The 18,608-nt window shown below is 39.4% G+C and overlaps 1 protein-coding gene across 1 annotated transcript; it reads right to left on the bottom strand.

Annotated features, from left to right (window-relative positions):
- Nucleotides 1-342: 342 nt before the first annotated feature.
- LOC135465974 (receptor-type guanylate cyclase Gyc76C-like) lies at nucleotides 343-7,254 on the bottom strand. Its single transcript, XM_064743357.1, has 5 exons — nucleotides 6,892-7,254; nucleotides 2,560-2,671; nucleotides 2,322-2,420; nucleotides 2,029-2,120; nucleotides 343-1,227 (listed from the first exon to the last, which is right to left on the bottom strand). The coding sequence occupies exons 1-5, from the start codon at nucleotides 7,252-7,254 to the stop codon at nucleotides 343-345; spliced, it is 1,551 nt and encodes a 516-aa protein (XP_064599427.1).
- Between the last annotated feature and the right edge of the window lie 11,354 nt (nucleotides 7,255-18,608).

Here is an 18,608-nt window from a genome sequence, read left to right as displayed (position 1 = left end):
CTGAAAAAAGTTTACAGGAATCGCAATCCACAGATAGGGAGAACGTTTTATATCAAACCTGATACAAATATTTATGTTTTGTCGTGACCCCTGGAGGGACCGATATAAACGTGAGGTTTTGAGAAACGATGGCGCTTTGGTGCAGTTTGTCTTTGTGACGTAATTGACCCACAAGAGCATGGTATCTGACGTGTACATGACAGTTATGACGTCATGTATTCGCCTGGACATTGGAAACCAGGAAACTCTATAAAAATTTCTGTATTCTTTTCAAAACATTTGGGAACGTCTAAAAGACATTCCATTTATAAATACGGTTTCGTTTCTTACAAATTGTTCTAGTTACACCGAAGCGGCCTGATCCGACGATCTGTTATTAACAATATCGTGAACAGCAATAGCCGATGGGCCTTCTGAAGGCGCCAATTCCTGTGCAGTGATATGTCCAAATGCGGCTTGATCCAACGATATGTTATCGTGAACAGCAATAGCCGATGGGTCTTCCGAAGGCACCAATTCCTGTGCAGTGATATGTCCAAATGCGGCATGCTCCGACGATCTGTTATTAACGATATCGTGAACAGCAATAGCCCATGGGCCCTCTGAAGGCACCAATTTCTGTGCAGTGATATGTCCAAATGCGGCTTGATCGGACGATCTGTTATCAACGATATCATGAACAGCAATAGCCGATGGGCCTTCTGAAGGCGCCAATTCCTGTGCAGTGATATGTCCAAGTGCGGCTTGATCCGAAGATCTATTATCACAGACATTGTGAACAACAACATCCTTCGGCCAATCAGCGTTGGCGTCCGTTGCCGTCATTGTTAAAGGCTCAACAACGTCATATTTAGCCTCAGCTGCTATGTTACCTAAAGACGACAGACGCGAACTATCCACTATCACACCGTCTTCTTCCACAACGATTTTAATGTCCACCTTGGCACCATTGGGCAACGGTTCTGCATTTTCCTCTCCCTTATCAACCTCATTTTTTGAAACGGTCTCTTTTCCTTCGTCTGCCTCGCGCAGAACACCAGATGCAGATGACAATGTCTTTTTGTCTTCGGCCTTCTCCCCTTCGCTGACGAGCGACACGAAGGATTGTGATCCTGATCCGGTGGGTCGTTTCTTTTTGCGCGGTTTAAACATACACACCATACTGTCGTTGGCTTTTCCCATGTCGTCTCGCCCCTCCAACCAGAACGTCTCCAGTAATCCTTTTCCCTAAGAGCAGAGGAGCGTTAAAATTATCATAAATAATAGTTTTTTTAAAAACATTATGACATTTCAAATACTGACATTGAAACACTTCACAAATGCCGTGGCAATAAATCTTATGTATTTGATTATATTTCACTCAGTTGAGAGGAATGGAGCTTTCACGCGTGAAAAAGAAACGTCTTCTACCACGGTCCTCCCAATCAAAACAAGCACTGAAATTATCGGGAGGTGAATTCGAGCACATGAACTTGGCCAATATCAGTCCCTGTTTTGAGTATGAATAGGATGTGTCAAACAGGCGTTTGGTGATGTGGGAAATGTGTGCTTTTTTGTTTTCAAATGTTGCAAATTTAATTTTTCTTTTTGCGTAAATAAGTTACGGAAAGCGTATTGCCCTAGCTAAACCACTCACCAGTGACAAATTACTCAACAATTTTTTCACATCTATGAACACTATATTGGTGAACGACAAATGGTCTGCAAAGAACGTTACATTACACGTCAATTGTCACGAAGGCCCCACAGCGAGTGACAGCAGGGGAATGTACAGTTTCCTTGTGTGACGGGACGGCTCTGTTGGGGTTAGAACCAACGACTTTTGGATTTTGAGTCCACGTCTATGCCACTGGACTAAAGCGAATCCTGTCTTTAATAGGCAATACATATTAGTACGCAATATGTTTAGCCGTTGTTAGTTGACACTGCTGTTGTATGTAACCCCCTCGAAATTTAACATAGTTCACCTGCAGATCGACAGCTATGATATTTTGTGATGGAAAAAAGCCTCAACACATAATTAATTACCTTTATCTCAATCAGTCCACGTGATGTGATGTTGTACTTTTTGGTGTGTTCAAGTCGGTCTCTCATCTCTTTACTGATGTGAATTCTCAACGCTACAAAAACAAAGAAAATAATATAATATTTATTTGATTGATGTTTTGCATCATATTTAAGAATATGTCACTTATACGACGGTGGCCAGCATTATGCTGAGAGGAAACCAGACAGACCCCGGGGAGAAAACCCAAGAATATCCTCATTTGAAAGCAGTTTCGTAATGTTAACTTCATCGGTTCCAGTACAGACTGACTTACGAAGTCCATTTGATTCCATCCTGGAGGCCGTGTTGACTGTGTCGCCAAATAAGCAATACCTCGGCATCTTCAGTCCGACCACTCCAGCCACGCAGGGACCTGGCAAATAGTAAACGTCAGCTGATTGCATGAAGTTGGAAGTTGAAAAAAAATTCGAAAAAAAAATAAAAATATGGCTTTTTTTGTTAAAATTCCATTCTCGTGTTTTCACTGCTTTTATGGATCAAAACGGATTTACCTGTGTGCATCCCAATCCGCAGTTGGAGGGTCTCTTCAGGTTTGTGAGGAACGCGCACCTGTTTTACAGCCGTGAGCAAATCTAGCGCCATGGTGGCCAGTTCTTCCACATGCTGTTTAGAAACAAATGATATTCCAGTCATTTTCTGTTTCAAAAATACAAATAGCGTGAAGGGAGTAACAAAAATAGGAACGTAACACACTGCCAGGTGAAACGGTATGCTTTGCCAACTTACTGGAGTCAGAGTTTTATCCAAAGTGTTCAGATTAATACATAAAAACTAATTATCCAAACGGCCCTTAGCACCACGGATAAAACGAAATTAACCAGCATAAGATGAGAGTTGCTTGAATGTTAACTTAGTTCCTAAGACGGCATTGGTACAGGAAACAAGGAACCCTGTCAGATGACATAGTTACATGTAGATGACAAGTCTCAAACAAATTGGTTATGTATGTGAGAAAAATACAAACCGGACGAGTGCTGCACAAAAAGACGAAATAATTGACTTTCTTTAACGGCTTGTTATATTTTGACCAAAACAGTCACATTATCACTGAGTTTGTCTTTGAGTTAACAGCTCCTTCCTAAAGCGTTTTTTAAAGAAGAAAATATAAAAATGATGCCAAAATCAGATAAAAGAGCGTCAAAACCTATTTGCTAATTTGATCTTCAATATTTTTTAGGATTTTTTTTTTCAAGAGAAAAGGGTATTTGAAAATATTTTTGTATTGTGGGTATTTGGGACCAACGTTTGGTATTTATCGTTGTTGCATAATAATGTTCTAAATAAGGATGTGATGCTTGTCTAATAAATTTATTTGGATGTACATTTGTTGTATATATAGAAACATATGCATTTTACCTAAGTTATGATAATATTTATGAACATATTAAAAATACAAATATGATCCAAATTGAGGTTTAATACATTTGTTAGCTGAAAAGAACAAATTCTAGAGCAAAAACATTTATTAAACCTGTGTTACATCCTTATTTATGACATTATTAAACAAAGACTATAAATACCAAAAGGTGGTCCCAAATACCCACCATACAAAAATTATTTTCATGTGTCTTTTTCTCCTTAAGGAAAAATCGGAAAAAATATTGAAGACCACATTTAGGAATAACTTTTCGCACCCTTTCATCTGAACTTTTTGTCATTTTTTTGTTTTCTCCACCTGTAAAGGCTGCTTTACGGGATAAATGAAACAGCCTGTTTTAATTTCTTAACACGTCCTTAATAGGATATCATAACACATAAAAAGTACAAAAATCTTTTCATCGTTGTTATCGGGGTGTAAAATGGTTTTAAACTATACTGTTCAATCGACCATTTGAAGGTTGCTGTCAGACCTTCTCTCGTACTACTGGAGATGAAGCCAACATGAGCTGGACTTGAAATCGCACCGATCGCATCCAAATACTAAGCCTATATCCACCATTGCTTAAGATCTTATGCTGTCGGGGCGAGATAAAAAAAACTTCCACAGCATGGTATCGTTCATTTAATATAAACAAGCCTATACCAGGAGTTCATCGATTAATTCACCATATTCTGTTCTACATTTTAAGTATAGATGTACGCATGTTTTCATGATCGGCACAGAAAACAAAAATGTGTTTGATTTGATAGCATCTTTGATCAGATTCTTAAATTATTCACGGCAACGCTTTTACACCTGGGTGAAAAGATATCATCTGAAACAGAAACACAACACTCGGCGTTATGAAATATAAATCTGTATTGTGATAATAATGTCAATGCATTAAGACTCAACCAGAATACAGAACAGATAAATTTCCTGATAGCAATGCAGAGGAGGTCAACATTTGTTGAAAGTACGTGGAAATCCCTCTAGGCCCCAGTAACACTGGAGGCTCATTAAGCTTTGCCCGTGTATTTTATATTATCTGGTTAATCAGAGGTGCTGTTATTGCATTATTCACACACGGTGTTTTACGTGCAGGTATGAAATACCGAAAAAGCAATGTTTGAAATGAAATTAAACGGCATGTTTCGGTGCCACGAGACCAAAAGGAACAGTAAATGAATTATTGTTTATTTTCAAACATGCGTTGCATTTCGTGTTTTTTTTCTTCACATGTTAGCGCTAAAAACTGAAACCTTCGATGGAAAATGGTGATGCACTTCCTGAAACCATAGCTGTACCTGCTGTGAATTTGAAAAATGAATACCATAAAAAATCAATTGTACCAAACGCATATCAGAACACAGCGTTGCATCACACGTTATTTCCAACGTATTTTTGAACGTCACTGGCATATTCCACTCAATGGGAAATCTAGGGGTGATGGATAGAGCGGGGGAGGGGAGGGGGAGGGGCAAAGTATGGCATTCAGTGTTGTTTTTCTTCTCCTCTTAGTAACAAAATATCTCCTTTCAACCAATTTATGACAAATGTCGAATAAAAGGCGTTTTCAAACTCATTTTTCGGAGCTTAAGGTCGTTAAGAGTGGAGGAAGAACATTTCATTTATTATTTGTTTGATTATATGGTGGTGGACGGAGGGTTGGGGGGGTTGTCAGGCGTAAACCACTTCTTTTAATATTCTCGAGTACGCATATTCTTGAGTACGGCGTAAAACACCAATCAAATAAATAAATAAATAAATATTCTCGGGTACGGCGTAAAACACCAATCAAACAAAACAAAACAAATAAATAAATAAATAACAAAGGTTAGCCTGCGTAAACAGCCACTCGAGCCTCGTCGACCGTTTATTGTCACCAAAGCTCAGAGGTAGTGATTACTACTGTCCGATACCTCGTGTATCAGAAATTCAAGGACCTCTATCCACTATAGAGCACGAGCTGCTCGGCGATATTTAGATTTGCAGCAAACGACAAACATGTTGCAATATATTTTGCACTTTGGTGTGAGGTTTCCATTATTTGAGAACGGGGACGCATATTCTGTCCGGCTTCTTTGTGATGGTTAGCAAAAACTGCTCAAAATTCTCAGTTTTCAGCAATTTACGTAAAAAATAACATCGATATCATGAATCATGAAAAAAAATTTAAACGAAATATCGAACGGATGTATATGTTTATATTTGTGGAAGAGTACTGTGAGTTTGAAAGTCAACTTATGCTCAACTACATGTATAAGTTGCTTTTAACTCTTGACCAATTCGGAATCAGTTCGGTGTACGAAATCTGTGAACTTCACCAGAAGGTCATATCCATGACAAAAGCATAAATAACGGAAACTAGAATGTTTTCCAACCAATTTTCAGGACTGCAGGAGAATACAAAACTACAAAACTACCGCAAAGTAAATTGGTTATATAACTGCCATGTTGTCTCATGTGATGGAACCGTGAGCTGATTCCCCATAGCTTTGTTGAGTGGAGGCTCAATACGAAGCCATGGTTACCCTCTTTTGCAACACCATAGGTCATATTCCTTCATCTCTTCAGGATTTACTCTGGAAACTATACGTGTTAATTCAAGTTTAGTTCATATACATGCAGCACGTTTCGACCAATGAAGTGCTAGAGCGAAGCAGGTGCTAAGCCCAATCGGATTATTATCTCATGCGGTGCATTTGGCTCGAGTCGAAAGTGCGAGACTTCTGTTTGTGGGCCAGTTACTTTCATAGTAACTGCAACTTTATGGCCTTCATGATTGACGAACAATTATGGTATATGAAGTCAGACTTATTCCAGTATTAAATGAAACCTGTTTTTGTAGAATACACTTGACCCCTGTTTTGCCGAGTGTGCATTCGAAAAAACCGAGACACAGGTTAGTGAGTACAGATCTGTAATTCAGAAAGCTAAGATTGGGAGAATAAAACAGATTTCATTGTGAGAAAGAATTGTATGACATCATACCCACTTTACCGTTTGTTTATAATAAAAAGAGGATAGACAGCAATCGATATAAACGGTCATATACATATATTACTCTTAATATGATTGTAGCTGTGTTATGGCTTTTGCAAAGGGGCAATACAACTTACGGAACCAGGTCTGTATTCTGGATCCACACCTGATAATATTATGGCAATCAATAATTCTCCTAAGTAAATGACAGTGAACTAAATCAGCGCAAGAATTCGCAATCCATGTTAAAATTTAAGAATAAAGTACAGCAAAAAACTTGATTGTTTTCTTTGGTGTTTAACGCCAATCGTTTCACTTACATGTTGGCGTCCAAGGCAGGCGCGTAATCTCCGGTCTTTTGTTGTACTTTATTTTTCTTTAAAAATGGTGATAAATCACATGTAGCACAAACTGTACAGCAACAGCTCAAAAAGTTTAAAAAAAAACAAAAAAAAACAACAACACGACAACTACTCACTCTGTCTCCATTACGTATCGGTAATCCACTGGCGACCATGTAAGCGTCTCCTATCGTTTCTACCTTATAGACGTCATATGTGTCTATGCGTGAATCAAACGTAGAGTACAGGCGATTGAGCAGTTCCACAACTTGCAGTGGCGTGCTCTGAGCGGATAGCGTGGTGAAGCCAACAATATCGGAGAAGAAAATACTGACACTGTCAAAAGATTCTGCTGGAACCTTCTTATTCTGGCGTAACTGATTGGCCACGGATTTTGGAAGCATTTGATACAGTAATGTCTCCGTCATTTGCTTTTCTTGATTCAGTTCCTTGGTACGTTCCTGTAGTGTTTTGGCGTAATCATAAATCCAATCCGTCATACGCTTGACGCTTACAGCAATGAACGGCAACAATGTTGCCACGAACACAAATATTGCGATTTTGAATATACTCTCTAACATAATGTTGTTTATTCTGCGTTCCAGTTCGGACTGTATCTCTTCAACAAAATATTGTTGTCTGGCTTCGATAGCTGTCACAAGGAAAACGATGTCGTCATAAGCGGACATGTATATACTTGAATTCCCACTATTCCATCGCACATCTTCACAGATGTTTTCGTGAATAGAGAAGTTGTAGAGAACTCTATTGGGTTGGTTATCAGTAAAAAAAATTTCACTTTGAAGGTAGTCGAATACGGAGTTGGCTGAGAACACCGTCCACTGGGAGTAACTGGATCCAACGCAGCGCAGTTCTAAACATCCTTGAAAAACTAAGGTCAATACTTCCTGAGATTTAAGCGAAAGAAAAAATGAAGAGATAAGATTCCAATGCTTCAGTCTAATGTTTTGTATTTGCGCCAAGGCGTCTTTGATGAGGATGGAGTGGACATGGACGAAATCGAAAATATAAGACACATTACTTGTGGCGTTGGGAGTATCATCTCTTTCACACGACGTCACTGCGCTATTGTTTCCATTTAAACCCAGTGAGTTTCCCGACTTTATAGAGGCATTCAGGAGTTCATAGAAATTTACGTCGACTTTTTCCCAAAGAAGGTAAACCTGATTGCATTCCTGGCTTATGTTCTCTGCCGAAGAAGTCTCATTCACTAAACAGCCCGTGAGCTGCAACAAAACAGCAGTTGCTTGCCTGAGAATAGACGCTTGCAGTAGCTGTAGAGATTCTCCGGTTTTGTTCAAAGCATCTTCGGATATCTGGAGTTCGTCCGTTTGCAAGACGGAAACTCTCATATCTAAGATTAGGACCGCCGCTAACGCAACAGTCGATGTCACACATAGGAAGAACACTTTCAGGAACTGGATCCGTTTACCTTCTTTCGTGGCGAGGTTTGCGTTGCGAAGTTTCAGACAAAACGTTGGAACAAAATCACTCTTCTTACGAGCCTGTTTATCTGTTGGCGGACCCTGAGTAACTTTTGTCAACGCGCTAATAGTTTTATCCGGGGAGCCGTTTGTCTTTTCTGAGGGGCCCTCTTCTTTCCATGGACGACTCTCCGTTGTTTGCACCGGACTTACCCGACTCTTGCGAAAACAAGGTAAGATGTGGTAGCGGTTATTCATGGTTCACCGCCAAACACACTCATGATTTAGCACCATTAACGACGCACTTCGACAAAGCGGTCTATCTTCGTATGCCGACGATTCCACCATTTCGACAGTGGCAAAATCGCGATGAAGTGCATGGTACTGAAGAAGAGCACATATGTCACCCAGGAAACGTCATACCAGATCTGAAAACACAAAGAAGAAAGCTTTAGTTTCTTTAGCAATCTGCTCCTTTTAGGATGACGTGTTTTCACGATCATTATAGTACAGCAAGCGTGTACGAGTGTATGAAGTTAACGAGTGCAACCTGACTGATGCACGTTCTCATTTAAGGGCCAAAAAAGGTACGAAAGTGAACGAAAGAAGGTGTTGACCTACATCCTGCTGATTTAAATTGAATCACCTGGATCAATCTGCCTTCGACAGCCTATTCTGACGAGACACCTTTGCTTGTTTTGGTCGACCAGAATGTTTTCTATATTGCCTAACCCCTTCAATACCCAGCTCAAAAGGCTTTTGTTCCTATCTGCTATTTTACGACATAAGCATACATCAAGAGTTGATATCCATGCAGTGTTTCTCTTTGAAACAAAATACACCAAACATCCATAAATGGCGTCGTATTGTACACATTTTTACACTGCCATCAGCTATTCTGACGTCTTATATATGAGCCGTAAGTCTGCTCAGCTTCTGCTGAAAAGTTTACTCATCTGTCATACGGTGACGTAAACATAGCTATTTCAGATATTCCTGGGCGACCAATGGAAACGACCGTACCATCTCTTGACGGGAATCGTAAATAGTAAATGACAATTGGCACGTGCAGAGATCTATAGTTTACGACAATGATGCGATTCGATGTCCACGCCAAAGAAATGGAAATATTCTGTCGGTTTCAAGGTATACTATAAAATTTGTTTAACGCAACTAGCATCAACAGTGAGCAATCGTGTTTTGGTAGCCCAGAGGCGTAATCTGACTACGGAAAGCAAAATCTATAAAGGAGCTCCTGGAGGCTTTCCATTTCGTCTTCCCCTGACATTGTTGTGGTGAAGAAGAAGGTATATCTGCAGGCTATGTTCTGTACGAGTGAATAAATTAGCAAAAGCTGAGTGGAAAGAGGAACCTGCAGAAGAGAGAAGAAGGATATTTGAAAGGACATCAAAGTGCAATGGGAAACAAGCAGCGAGGAGTGGCTCGAATGGCCGTCGATCGGCAGTCAATCTCCCCGCATGTTTGTTGATGTATTTACACATACTACACACAGTAGATGACAGAATGGCACCGGAAAATATGCCATGTATATATCTTAAATCAGTAAGAAGTTGATCTAGGTTTTCTTTAAATGTTGAACCATGGAATATGGCATGATTAACGTATACACATTTGTTCTGAACATAACGCAACAGAAAAGTGAAAAGGCACCCTGAATGTGAAACCAATGCATTAATACATCTACATGTACATACAGATGTGATTTCTTTTCTTATGTGGTAATCCAAATGTTGCAGAACAGATTTCATCTCAAGATCACATATATGGTGTCAGTGTTTATTGTTTATCTAACATTCCCATCTTGCTAAAGCTAGATATTTGATTTGTCATGTGTGGAAATATATATTTCAGCATAAAAACATCTTTTCTCTGTAGAATGGCTTGAAGACACTGTCTCTGATATGTGCGCAGCTCTTTTATCCTGAATCTGTCAAACAATGGCGTCAACTTACCAGCTAATTTTCTCAAATTCAATCGTGTTCTATGATGAATATTAATAAAGACACCCCCTCCCTCCCACAACTTCGACCACTGAAAATTTGTAGTCTTTTGCGAAGGCCTTTTTCTCGTACGGAGCGTTCATTGTCGACCTGTATCAGAATATGCGGGGTATTTCAACAGAGCTTACAATGCTCGGTAGGCTAGGACGGTCTGGCGAGGAGTCAGTAACTTGAATAATGACGCTCACATTTCTACAAAGCCAATAAATACAACTTGTTTCAGCCAATTCAGCGAAATTAAGCGAGTTATACCAAACAGCGACAACTACATACGTCAAAATAATATTTTGTCGCCATCCTGTATATATTTTTATTCCGCATCAGACAAAATACGCCACTTTCATTGGACAAGAACTGTTGCGTGGGGCACAGATATATTCTCGAATCCTGCAGACTATCTCCCTTTGTTGGATTGTGAAAACAATGGTCACAGCGCTGGAACAATTCACGTATACATCCCATAATCCCCATATTGGGCTCGACTGATATGGGGATTACGGACACCATATATTTGCGTATCCTTTCACTGAGTAACCATGCCAATGTCAGCATAACCGGTGGAGTAGGATACAAACTTGTCAAAACAATGAATGTGTTTTTGTTCTTGTGTTCATGGTGGGGCGAATTATTCTTTATTTCTGATTGGATAAAGATAGAGCTACAAATAAAGGCCAAGCTATTCTCGTGGTACGCGAGAGCTGTCCTATGTTCGTTATCTCTCTGGATGTGTTTTTCATATTCCGTACAGCGCACGCGTCACTGTCTACCATACGCTTTACATCACTGCCACCAACAGACAAGCTTGATCTTTGGAGCATGTGAGACGCACGTAGGCTTGCTTACGAATAACCTTGTGTCCTCCCGCGAAACTATTTAATCAGTATTCATCAATAAAATTGTTTTAGGTTTTGGGTTAGAATCATGCTGCACATTCTCTAGATAAAGAGAATACATGTGTATAAAGTATTATTAGAAATTAAGGTTGAGACGAATTGTTTGTGTTTTCTGACAACATCCTGCTTCATCACTGTGAACCCAGTGACTTCGGCGTTGTTCAAGATTTCTGTACAAAATTTACTATTGGTGGCAGTGGTGTAAATTAGCGAAAGGTAGAGAGCGACGCATGCGTTGCAATGTCTTTATGCGACGCATGCGTTGTAAGGAGTATGTGTGTTTATGTTTTGCACGGTATATGGGATCTTTCCTTTTCTTTGGGATATTTTAAGGATTATAGGTCCTCACTAAGCCACACAATCAAAGCACAAAGCCATTGAGTTTAATATATGTTAAATATGTCTTACGCCGTAAAATACCAATGAAATACATAAATAAATAATGAATAAACATAAAGCAGGCAAATATAGACGTATTGTCTATCGCCTTCGCTGGCCAAGTTGAAAAGGTGTTGCATCCAACACGCTGGAATGACACAGGTAGTGAATTCGAGAAGGGCATATAAAAAGGAGTCGACTTTGCACTATTATACCCTCACAGTACATGTGACAATGCACTATTAACTGTACATAGCCTCTAATAATCGAACAATAAAACTCGAACAACATAACATTCGGAATTGGGTATACTCCTGATGAGGCAATACCTCGTACATTTTCCGTGGACGGGGCAGTAAAATTAGTCTTCGTGTAAGAGTATTCACCAGTAACCAAGATATATAAACTTGAGTGAGTGAGTGAGTGCTTGGGGTTTAACGTCGCCCTTAACATTTTTTCAATCATATGACGACAAAGGAATCCTCAGAGTGCATGTGATGTGCCTCCTTGTTGCAGGGCGGATTTCCACCGCTCTTTTATATAGTACTGCTTCACTGAGACGACTTACCGAAGGCAAGTAAGCCGTCCCGCCCGAGCCATTATACTGATACGGGTCAACCAACCATTGCACTATCCCCTTCATGCTGAACGAGGAAGTTACAACTTCCTCTTTTGAAGGCTTAGGTGTGACTCGACCCAGGATTGACCCTGGATCTACCGCTCCCGAAGCGGACGCTGTACCAACTGTGCTATCGTATATAAACTTGAAGAATTATTTGATATTAATTACCACGACATTGGCAGTAATTGATTGCTGTTAAGATGTTGCTAATGGTGTATTGTGAGGTTAAGCTACCTTCGCACAGACCTTTAAAAGATACTTTTGTTCTCACATTGTGTCTATGTAGGCCAACTGTCATTAACGTACAAAGTCCAGGTATAAAGAAAGCTTCTTGTCAATAACTCCAAATCGACCATTTTCAGGTAGGCGACGTATCACAACATCCCGATGAGAAATACAGGTTTTTAAAATGGACATACCGATAAGAACATTAAAAACTACTATCCATACCAGTGTGATATATAAATGTCGGGTTGACGTTTGTGCTTAACCATTCCTTTAAAAACTCAAATGAGCTCGCGAGATTAAAAAATAAAAAACGAGCTTATATATTTCCATAAATTCACGACCATCCGCATGTTGCTGGAAGACCTTCCCACTTACAGCCGGAGATAAAGCCAGCATCAGCTGGACTTGAACTCACAGCGACCACATTGGTGAAGGCTCCTGGGTCTTTACGCTGCGCTAGTGCGCTAACCAACTGCATAGAAGGCAAGCACACATTGATACATTGATATATTAGTAAACAATGTTTGTCATCCTTGTATTGCTTTTATCACTTCAGTATGTTGACGAACACTGTCGCGATGGTAACTTTTATACTATGAAATGAAATTGCGTTTAATACCTGTCATGCCTTCAATGATCTCGTATTAGTTTTGTCAGATTATCAACTTACAATCTCGGATATATGAATAACATATGAAGTATATGTATTAAAAGTTCAGGTCTGCAACTATCAATTATAAACCAGGTGAATGATACTTGGGTGTTGAGTCCCCATTATTGATTTTTCACAAAGGATGAAAGATAACTAAAATCCTTGATAACACTGCCTCCATGGGAGCTGCTTTGGTTTCACTTTCTATGTTGCAAATCTATGATTATATTAATATTCTTTCATCATTTCACAAGTACGTGTCACATAAATCATTCTGCAAACCTGCATGGATTCTGTTGATTAGGTTTAAAGATATACAACAGTGACCCGACCGTACGTGGGAAGGTCTGCCAGCAACCCGCGGATGGTCGTGGGTTTCCCCGGGCTCTGCCCGGTTTCTACCCACCATAATACTGGCCGCCGTTGTATAAGTGAAATATTCTTGAGTACGACGTAAAACACCAATCAAATAAATAAATAAATACAACAGTGACAAAAATGCTAAACAGTCGTGCAAATAAGCAGATTAATATGCAAATTATGAAGGACAGTTCTGAAAGGTCCAAATGACACATGTATCGGTCACGATTAATTCCAACGATAATCTTAGCTACCAGAAGCATATGAATTTGTTTTGAATAGGTTCGGACATATCGTGGTGACGAAGATAGTAAATACAGACAGACAGACAGACGGACAAAGCCATGGCAATACTCACTAACCCTGTGGGGGTCAGGAAACAAAGAAAAAAGTAGAAAACAAAACAGAAAAAAGTGAAAGGGATGAATACTCTATATGACTGGTTTTGCTGCAAGGTTCCCAGTACTGAAGTTTTGATAGTACTCTATAGAAACGAATATGCACATCCACAATGATTTGTGTATCAGTGGCACATAATTTGTGTATATTTAACATTAGAAATTACACAACTTATGTATTGCTGATACACAAATTATGTGGATGTGCATTTTTGCCACAGTATTTTATACTACTCCTATACACAGTCGTTTTTGGAGAGTAGAGCAATAAAGACTTCATTGTCTTTGCTTGTCCATCATTAACAGCCTGGAATCTTCGCACAACAACGGTATTTTGTAAAAATCGCATTTTCTCGTAAATCACTCGGTTCACATTCAGTCAATTGTAAGACAGGTTAGCAAGTAATCATACAGCACTGTTCTATTGAAGGCCATCTGTATGCTTACAGGCTTGAGAATTGAATACGAGTGACGTCAGACGTTAATCGCCCTTGTGTCAATCAGATATTATATCTAAGGATCAGCATTAAAGTTATGTTAATATTTCATAAAAGAAATATTGATGTGAGCGTTCTGAATTCAGTGACCGCGAAGACGCTGAGAACATCTCATTACATCAAATAGCAAGATCTTCTGGTATTTCGCCGCCACGAGAAATCTGATGTGTGATAAAATGCTACTCTGCCCGCGGCGAAGAATAATTCAGTTTAATATGCATTTCACCGGAAACCCGGACATAAACAAGCACTTAGTGTTATATAACCATGTGGGAATTACATAATTTATACCTTCTTGATATGTCGCACACATGCAGATAAGATTATGATATGGTATTCCTGTAGATACTGTAGATGTAAACTTATGGATCATCTGCCTGTCTCGTGGGTTAATGCCTGCTCATATGACTTATCTCAAGTTTTTTCTTTCAAAAATTACTTCTAATGTAAGTATAATATAATATCCGGTGTTCGAAGATGCCTACTCATTTAAGATTTTCTTTTCCAAGATGAATACTCATGTAAGGTTTTTTCCCCAAGATGACTACTCATGTAAGGTTTTTTCCCAGGATAATAACTTGTTTTTTCTCGTAGACGACCACTGATGAGTTTTTGTTATTCTACGCTGGTTACTCATAAGAATTGTTGTTCAAAGATGAGTTTTGGTTGGAAGGTGAATTCTCATATGAGATTTTGTGCAAAGTTGAATACTCATATGAGTATTTGTTCCGAGATGAATACTCACATGGATTTTTGTTCAGAGATGAATACTCACATGGGTTTTTGTTCAGAGATGAATACTCACATGGGTTTTTGTTCCGAGATGAATACTCACATGGGTTTTTGTTCCGAGATGAATACTCACATGGGTTTTTGTTCCGAGATGAATACTCACATGGGTTTTTGTTCCGAGATGAATACTCACATGGGTTTTTTGTTCCGAGATGAATACTCACATGGGTTTTTGTTCAGAGATGAATGTCTATATGAGTTTTTGCTCAGAGATGAAAACCCATCTATGTTTTTGTTCAGAGATGAACACTCATATGGTTTTTTTTGTACAGAGATTAACACTTATATGGTGTTTTGTTCAGAGATAAACACTCAAATGATTTTTTGGTCAGAGATGAATACCCATGATTTTTTCTTCGAGGAGTACATGAGGCTTAAGAATTAAATGAAAGCACTGAAATTTCCTGTGCTTACCTATTTGAAAAAATAAAAACATAGCAAGTCGCTTCAAGCGACGCACCCTTCTGTTCTTTTCTGTCACACATCAGTGCAAGATTCAGATAGTTCACAAGGACTGCAACGTAAGTGTAGACTTAATGCTGTTTTTCATATAGATTGCAACCGACTTCTGTAAGCGGAAGATGTTGTTCGATCACGTCTATTATATATCAAGTAAGTATAGGACACAATATCGAATGACGCTACGGACAATTTGTACCTGCTACTTTAATAACAGTGTACTGAACTCGAAATGACCAGATAGGGTTTATCATCATTTACCATTGTTGCTGATAACTTTTTCATTGGTGAACTGTTAGAAACATCTTCCACTTTTAACACAAAGATCTCAAACAATGCCCTATTGATGCAGATCACTCTTTGTCTACAGTAGATCTCTTAAAAGCTTTCACCGTTTAGCTTCACAGGAGAAAAGGCACTCTTTTGTTGAATGCTTTTACGTAGCCTGCCGGAGTAACCCAGTAATACTATACTCGAGATACAAGTAATTCCCACACATCAATGTAAAAAGACAATGACATGTAAGGTCATACTGACATGTGCATATAGCTACTACCAAACTCCACCACCTGATGGAAAAGGACAAGACCTCCTTTACTGATCAGTTTGTTGTATGGCAGGTTGAGGCTAATATGACAGTGTACTGAAGTACTTCTATAGCGTCCTCCACTTTCTATCGTTTTTTTTCTAAGTTCTTCTCCAGTTTTTGTTCTATCATTTCTATTACTCACTTCTGGCATTCACATAAGCTTACGTATGTATTATTTCGCGATCAGTGGCTTCTACGTAGATGGAAGAAAGAATGTAAGCAAGGGGACAGGTAGTTACAGTTATAAACGCATCTTTCTCGGATACCTGCTTTCCACGACAGATTGTGCGAAATTCCGTATGAAATTCAGAAGAATGCGTTTACACACATTTAGCTGACCACATGTGTTTGATTTACTTGATTCGTGTTTACGCCGTACCCAAGAATATTTCACTTGTACGATGGAGGTCAGCATTATAAAAGGAGAAAACCCAGCAATATTCCCACGTATAACCGGAGAGGAAACTCACAGCGATCGCATTGGTAAGAGGCTCACGGGTCACTGCGCCGTGCTACCTGCTAACTGCCATGTCACAGAGGACCCCTAATCATATCTACATTGTGATCCCGAAACGTTGAACTTTGACGATAAGCCACGGTGCGTACATGTGTGTGATGGCAACACAGCATTCTGAGTAACTGTAGATCAGCGACGTCTAATAAACTGTAACTAACATTACTAGTAGCTTTTTTTACTATTCTCTTTATAATTATCCGAAAGTAATTATTGACGTGGTGTGGGTGGCGTGGTGTGGGTGGGTGTTTTTTTTTCGTGAGAGAACAAACCTATAATGTTGATTAGTACGAGGACTGGTCCCACATGACGCCCATCTCCGACCAATCACCACTGGTTTACTCTCATAGAATGTTACATAATTGGATGGTTGATGGTCGATTAAATGATTTATCGATATCAATAAATGAATTACCGATATCGATAGATAGCACTATTAATCGATATCGATTATTCCGCCTTTTTAGCCTTCTATTTTTAAAAAGTTTAGCAGAATGGAGTACGCCGATGAAATTTGCCAATTTGCCAGTACCTGTATCACTCGTGCTGCGGTAGGCCCGTCCTAAGCAGGAGCGCAGCCTGCTGCATCAAATCACCGACCTAGCTCAGACGGCTCTGATTCTTCTGCCATTTTTTTTTTCTTCATTGGCTGACGATGCTACGCCGGCTATTGTAAATACGAATATGTTTTTCTGCCTATCTTATTTAACATCGTAGAGGGAGCAGTCATTTTCACTCAAAACCAACAATAAACACTATTCATAGACATTGAGATATCGAAAATTATTGATCGTTATCAATGAATTATTTTTTGGCAGAACCGAGTAAAACGAATGGAATTTTCGTGAAATCTTCGATATGGGTAATTTTCGATTAAATGTTAATTTGATACCCATATAAAACATGGTCCGCCACACCTAAATTAACTTATTTCTGTTACTTATGTTTGCTTTTTACCCAAATCGTTTACGTCAACTACGGTCGTCACATGTTTGTATTGTACTTCATGTTTTACACAGACTGATTTAGTAATTGTGAAACTAAAGCGCTGATGAAGGTATAAAACTTTATATCTTTATATACTTTATATTTATTGTCATAACTGATCTCGCCAAATTAATTTATTACACTGTATTCGTCAAGAGTCCTTTTTAAATTTTTAAATAACTGAACGGATAATGTGTTTATGAAAAGGTGTATAATGAGACCAACCTTGATGGGGATTGGAGGAGGGGGGGGGGTCAGCACAAATTCAGGCCGCTAACCTGGTACCGCCTTCCCAGTATGTTCATCGATGACGTCATTTCCGAATAGTTCCGACCATTGACGTGAAACGTGCGTAAAACAGGGAGGCTATTCGAAAGTATAAACTATGCATTTGGGGCATTAGGTGTGTATACATATATTGCGTCAGGGTGAGTCCATGCCGCTAAATTGATGCCTCCACTGAAGTATCATACCGAAGACACCAGACACGACACTCCACCCAGTCACAATATACTGACACCAGGCCAACCAGGATAGTTTCAATGCTCTAACCTCAGTGCTGTACGCCATGCAAGGCAGGAAGAAGTAGCAAATCTTTCCTATGACCCGATCTTGGGTCTCCCAAGCTCGAGGCAGACGCTCTAATCATCAGGCTACTGAAACGGTTCCATACTCTTCGTTTTTTAGTACCTTTTCATACATCCGTTCAGGTCGAGCTAACTGTTTTCATCCTTGCGTGCCAGAAAGTTCCTCATCCTCGCTGGTGACGGTTAGAACACCAGGCACTGAGGCTATCTTGCAGAGTGAGTGTCTAATCTCCGTTTCTCTAAAAGACCTTATCTATAAATAGTGTTTGATTCAGTTGATTTGCTAGCATTTTATACTGCCACAGTTGAAGAAATGACACAGGAAATGCCCCGGGCACCAGATGGAACATAGAAATCAATGATGGTTTGCTCTGTGAAATGGTAGGACACTGTTTCTCAATTAAAACAGAGGCCTTTGATCTATACCGAACA

This window comes from Liolophura sinensis, chromosome 5, assembly GCF_032854445.1.
Source record: "Liolophura sinensis isolate JHLJ2023 chromosome 5, CUHK_Ljap_v2, whole genome shotgun sequence".
NCBI lineage: Eukaryota > Metazoa > Mollusca > Polyplacophora > Chitonida > Chitonidae > Liolophura > Liolophura sinensis.
This window is presented reverse-complemented; position numbering and strand designations above follow the sequence as displayed.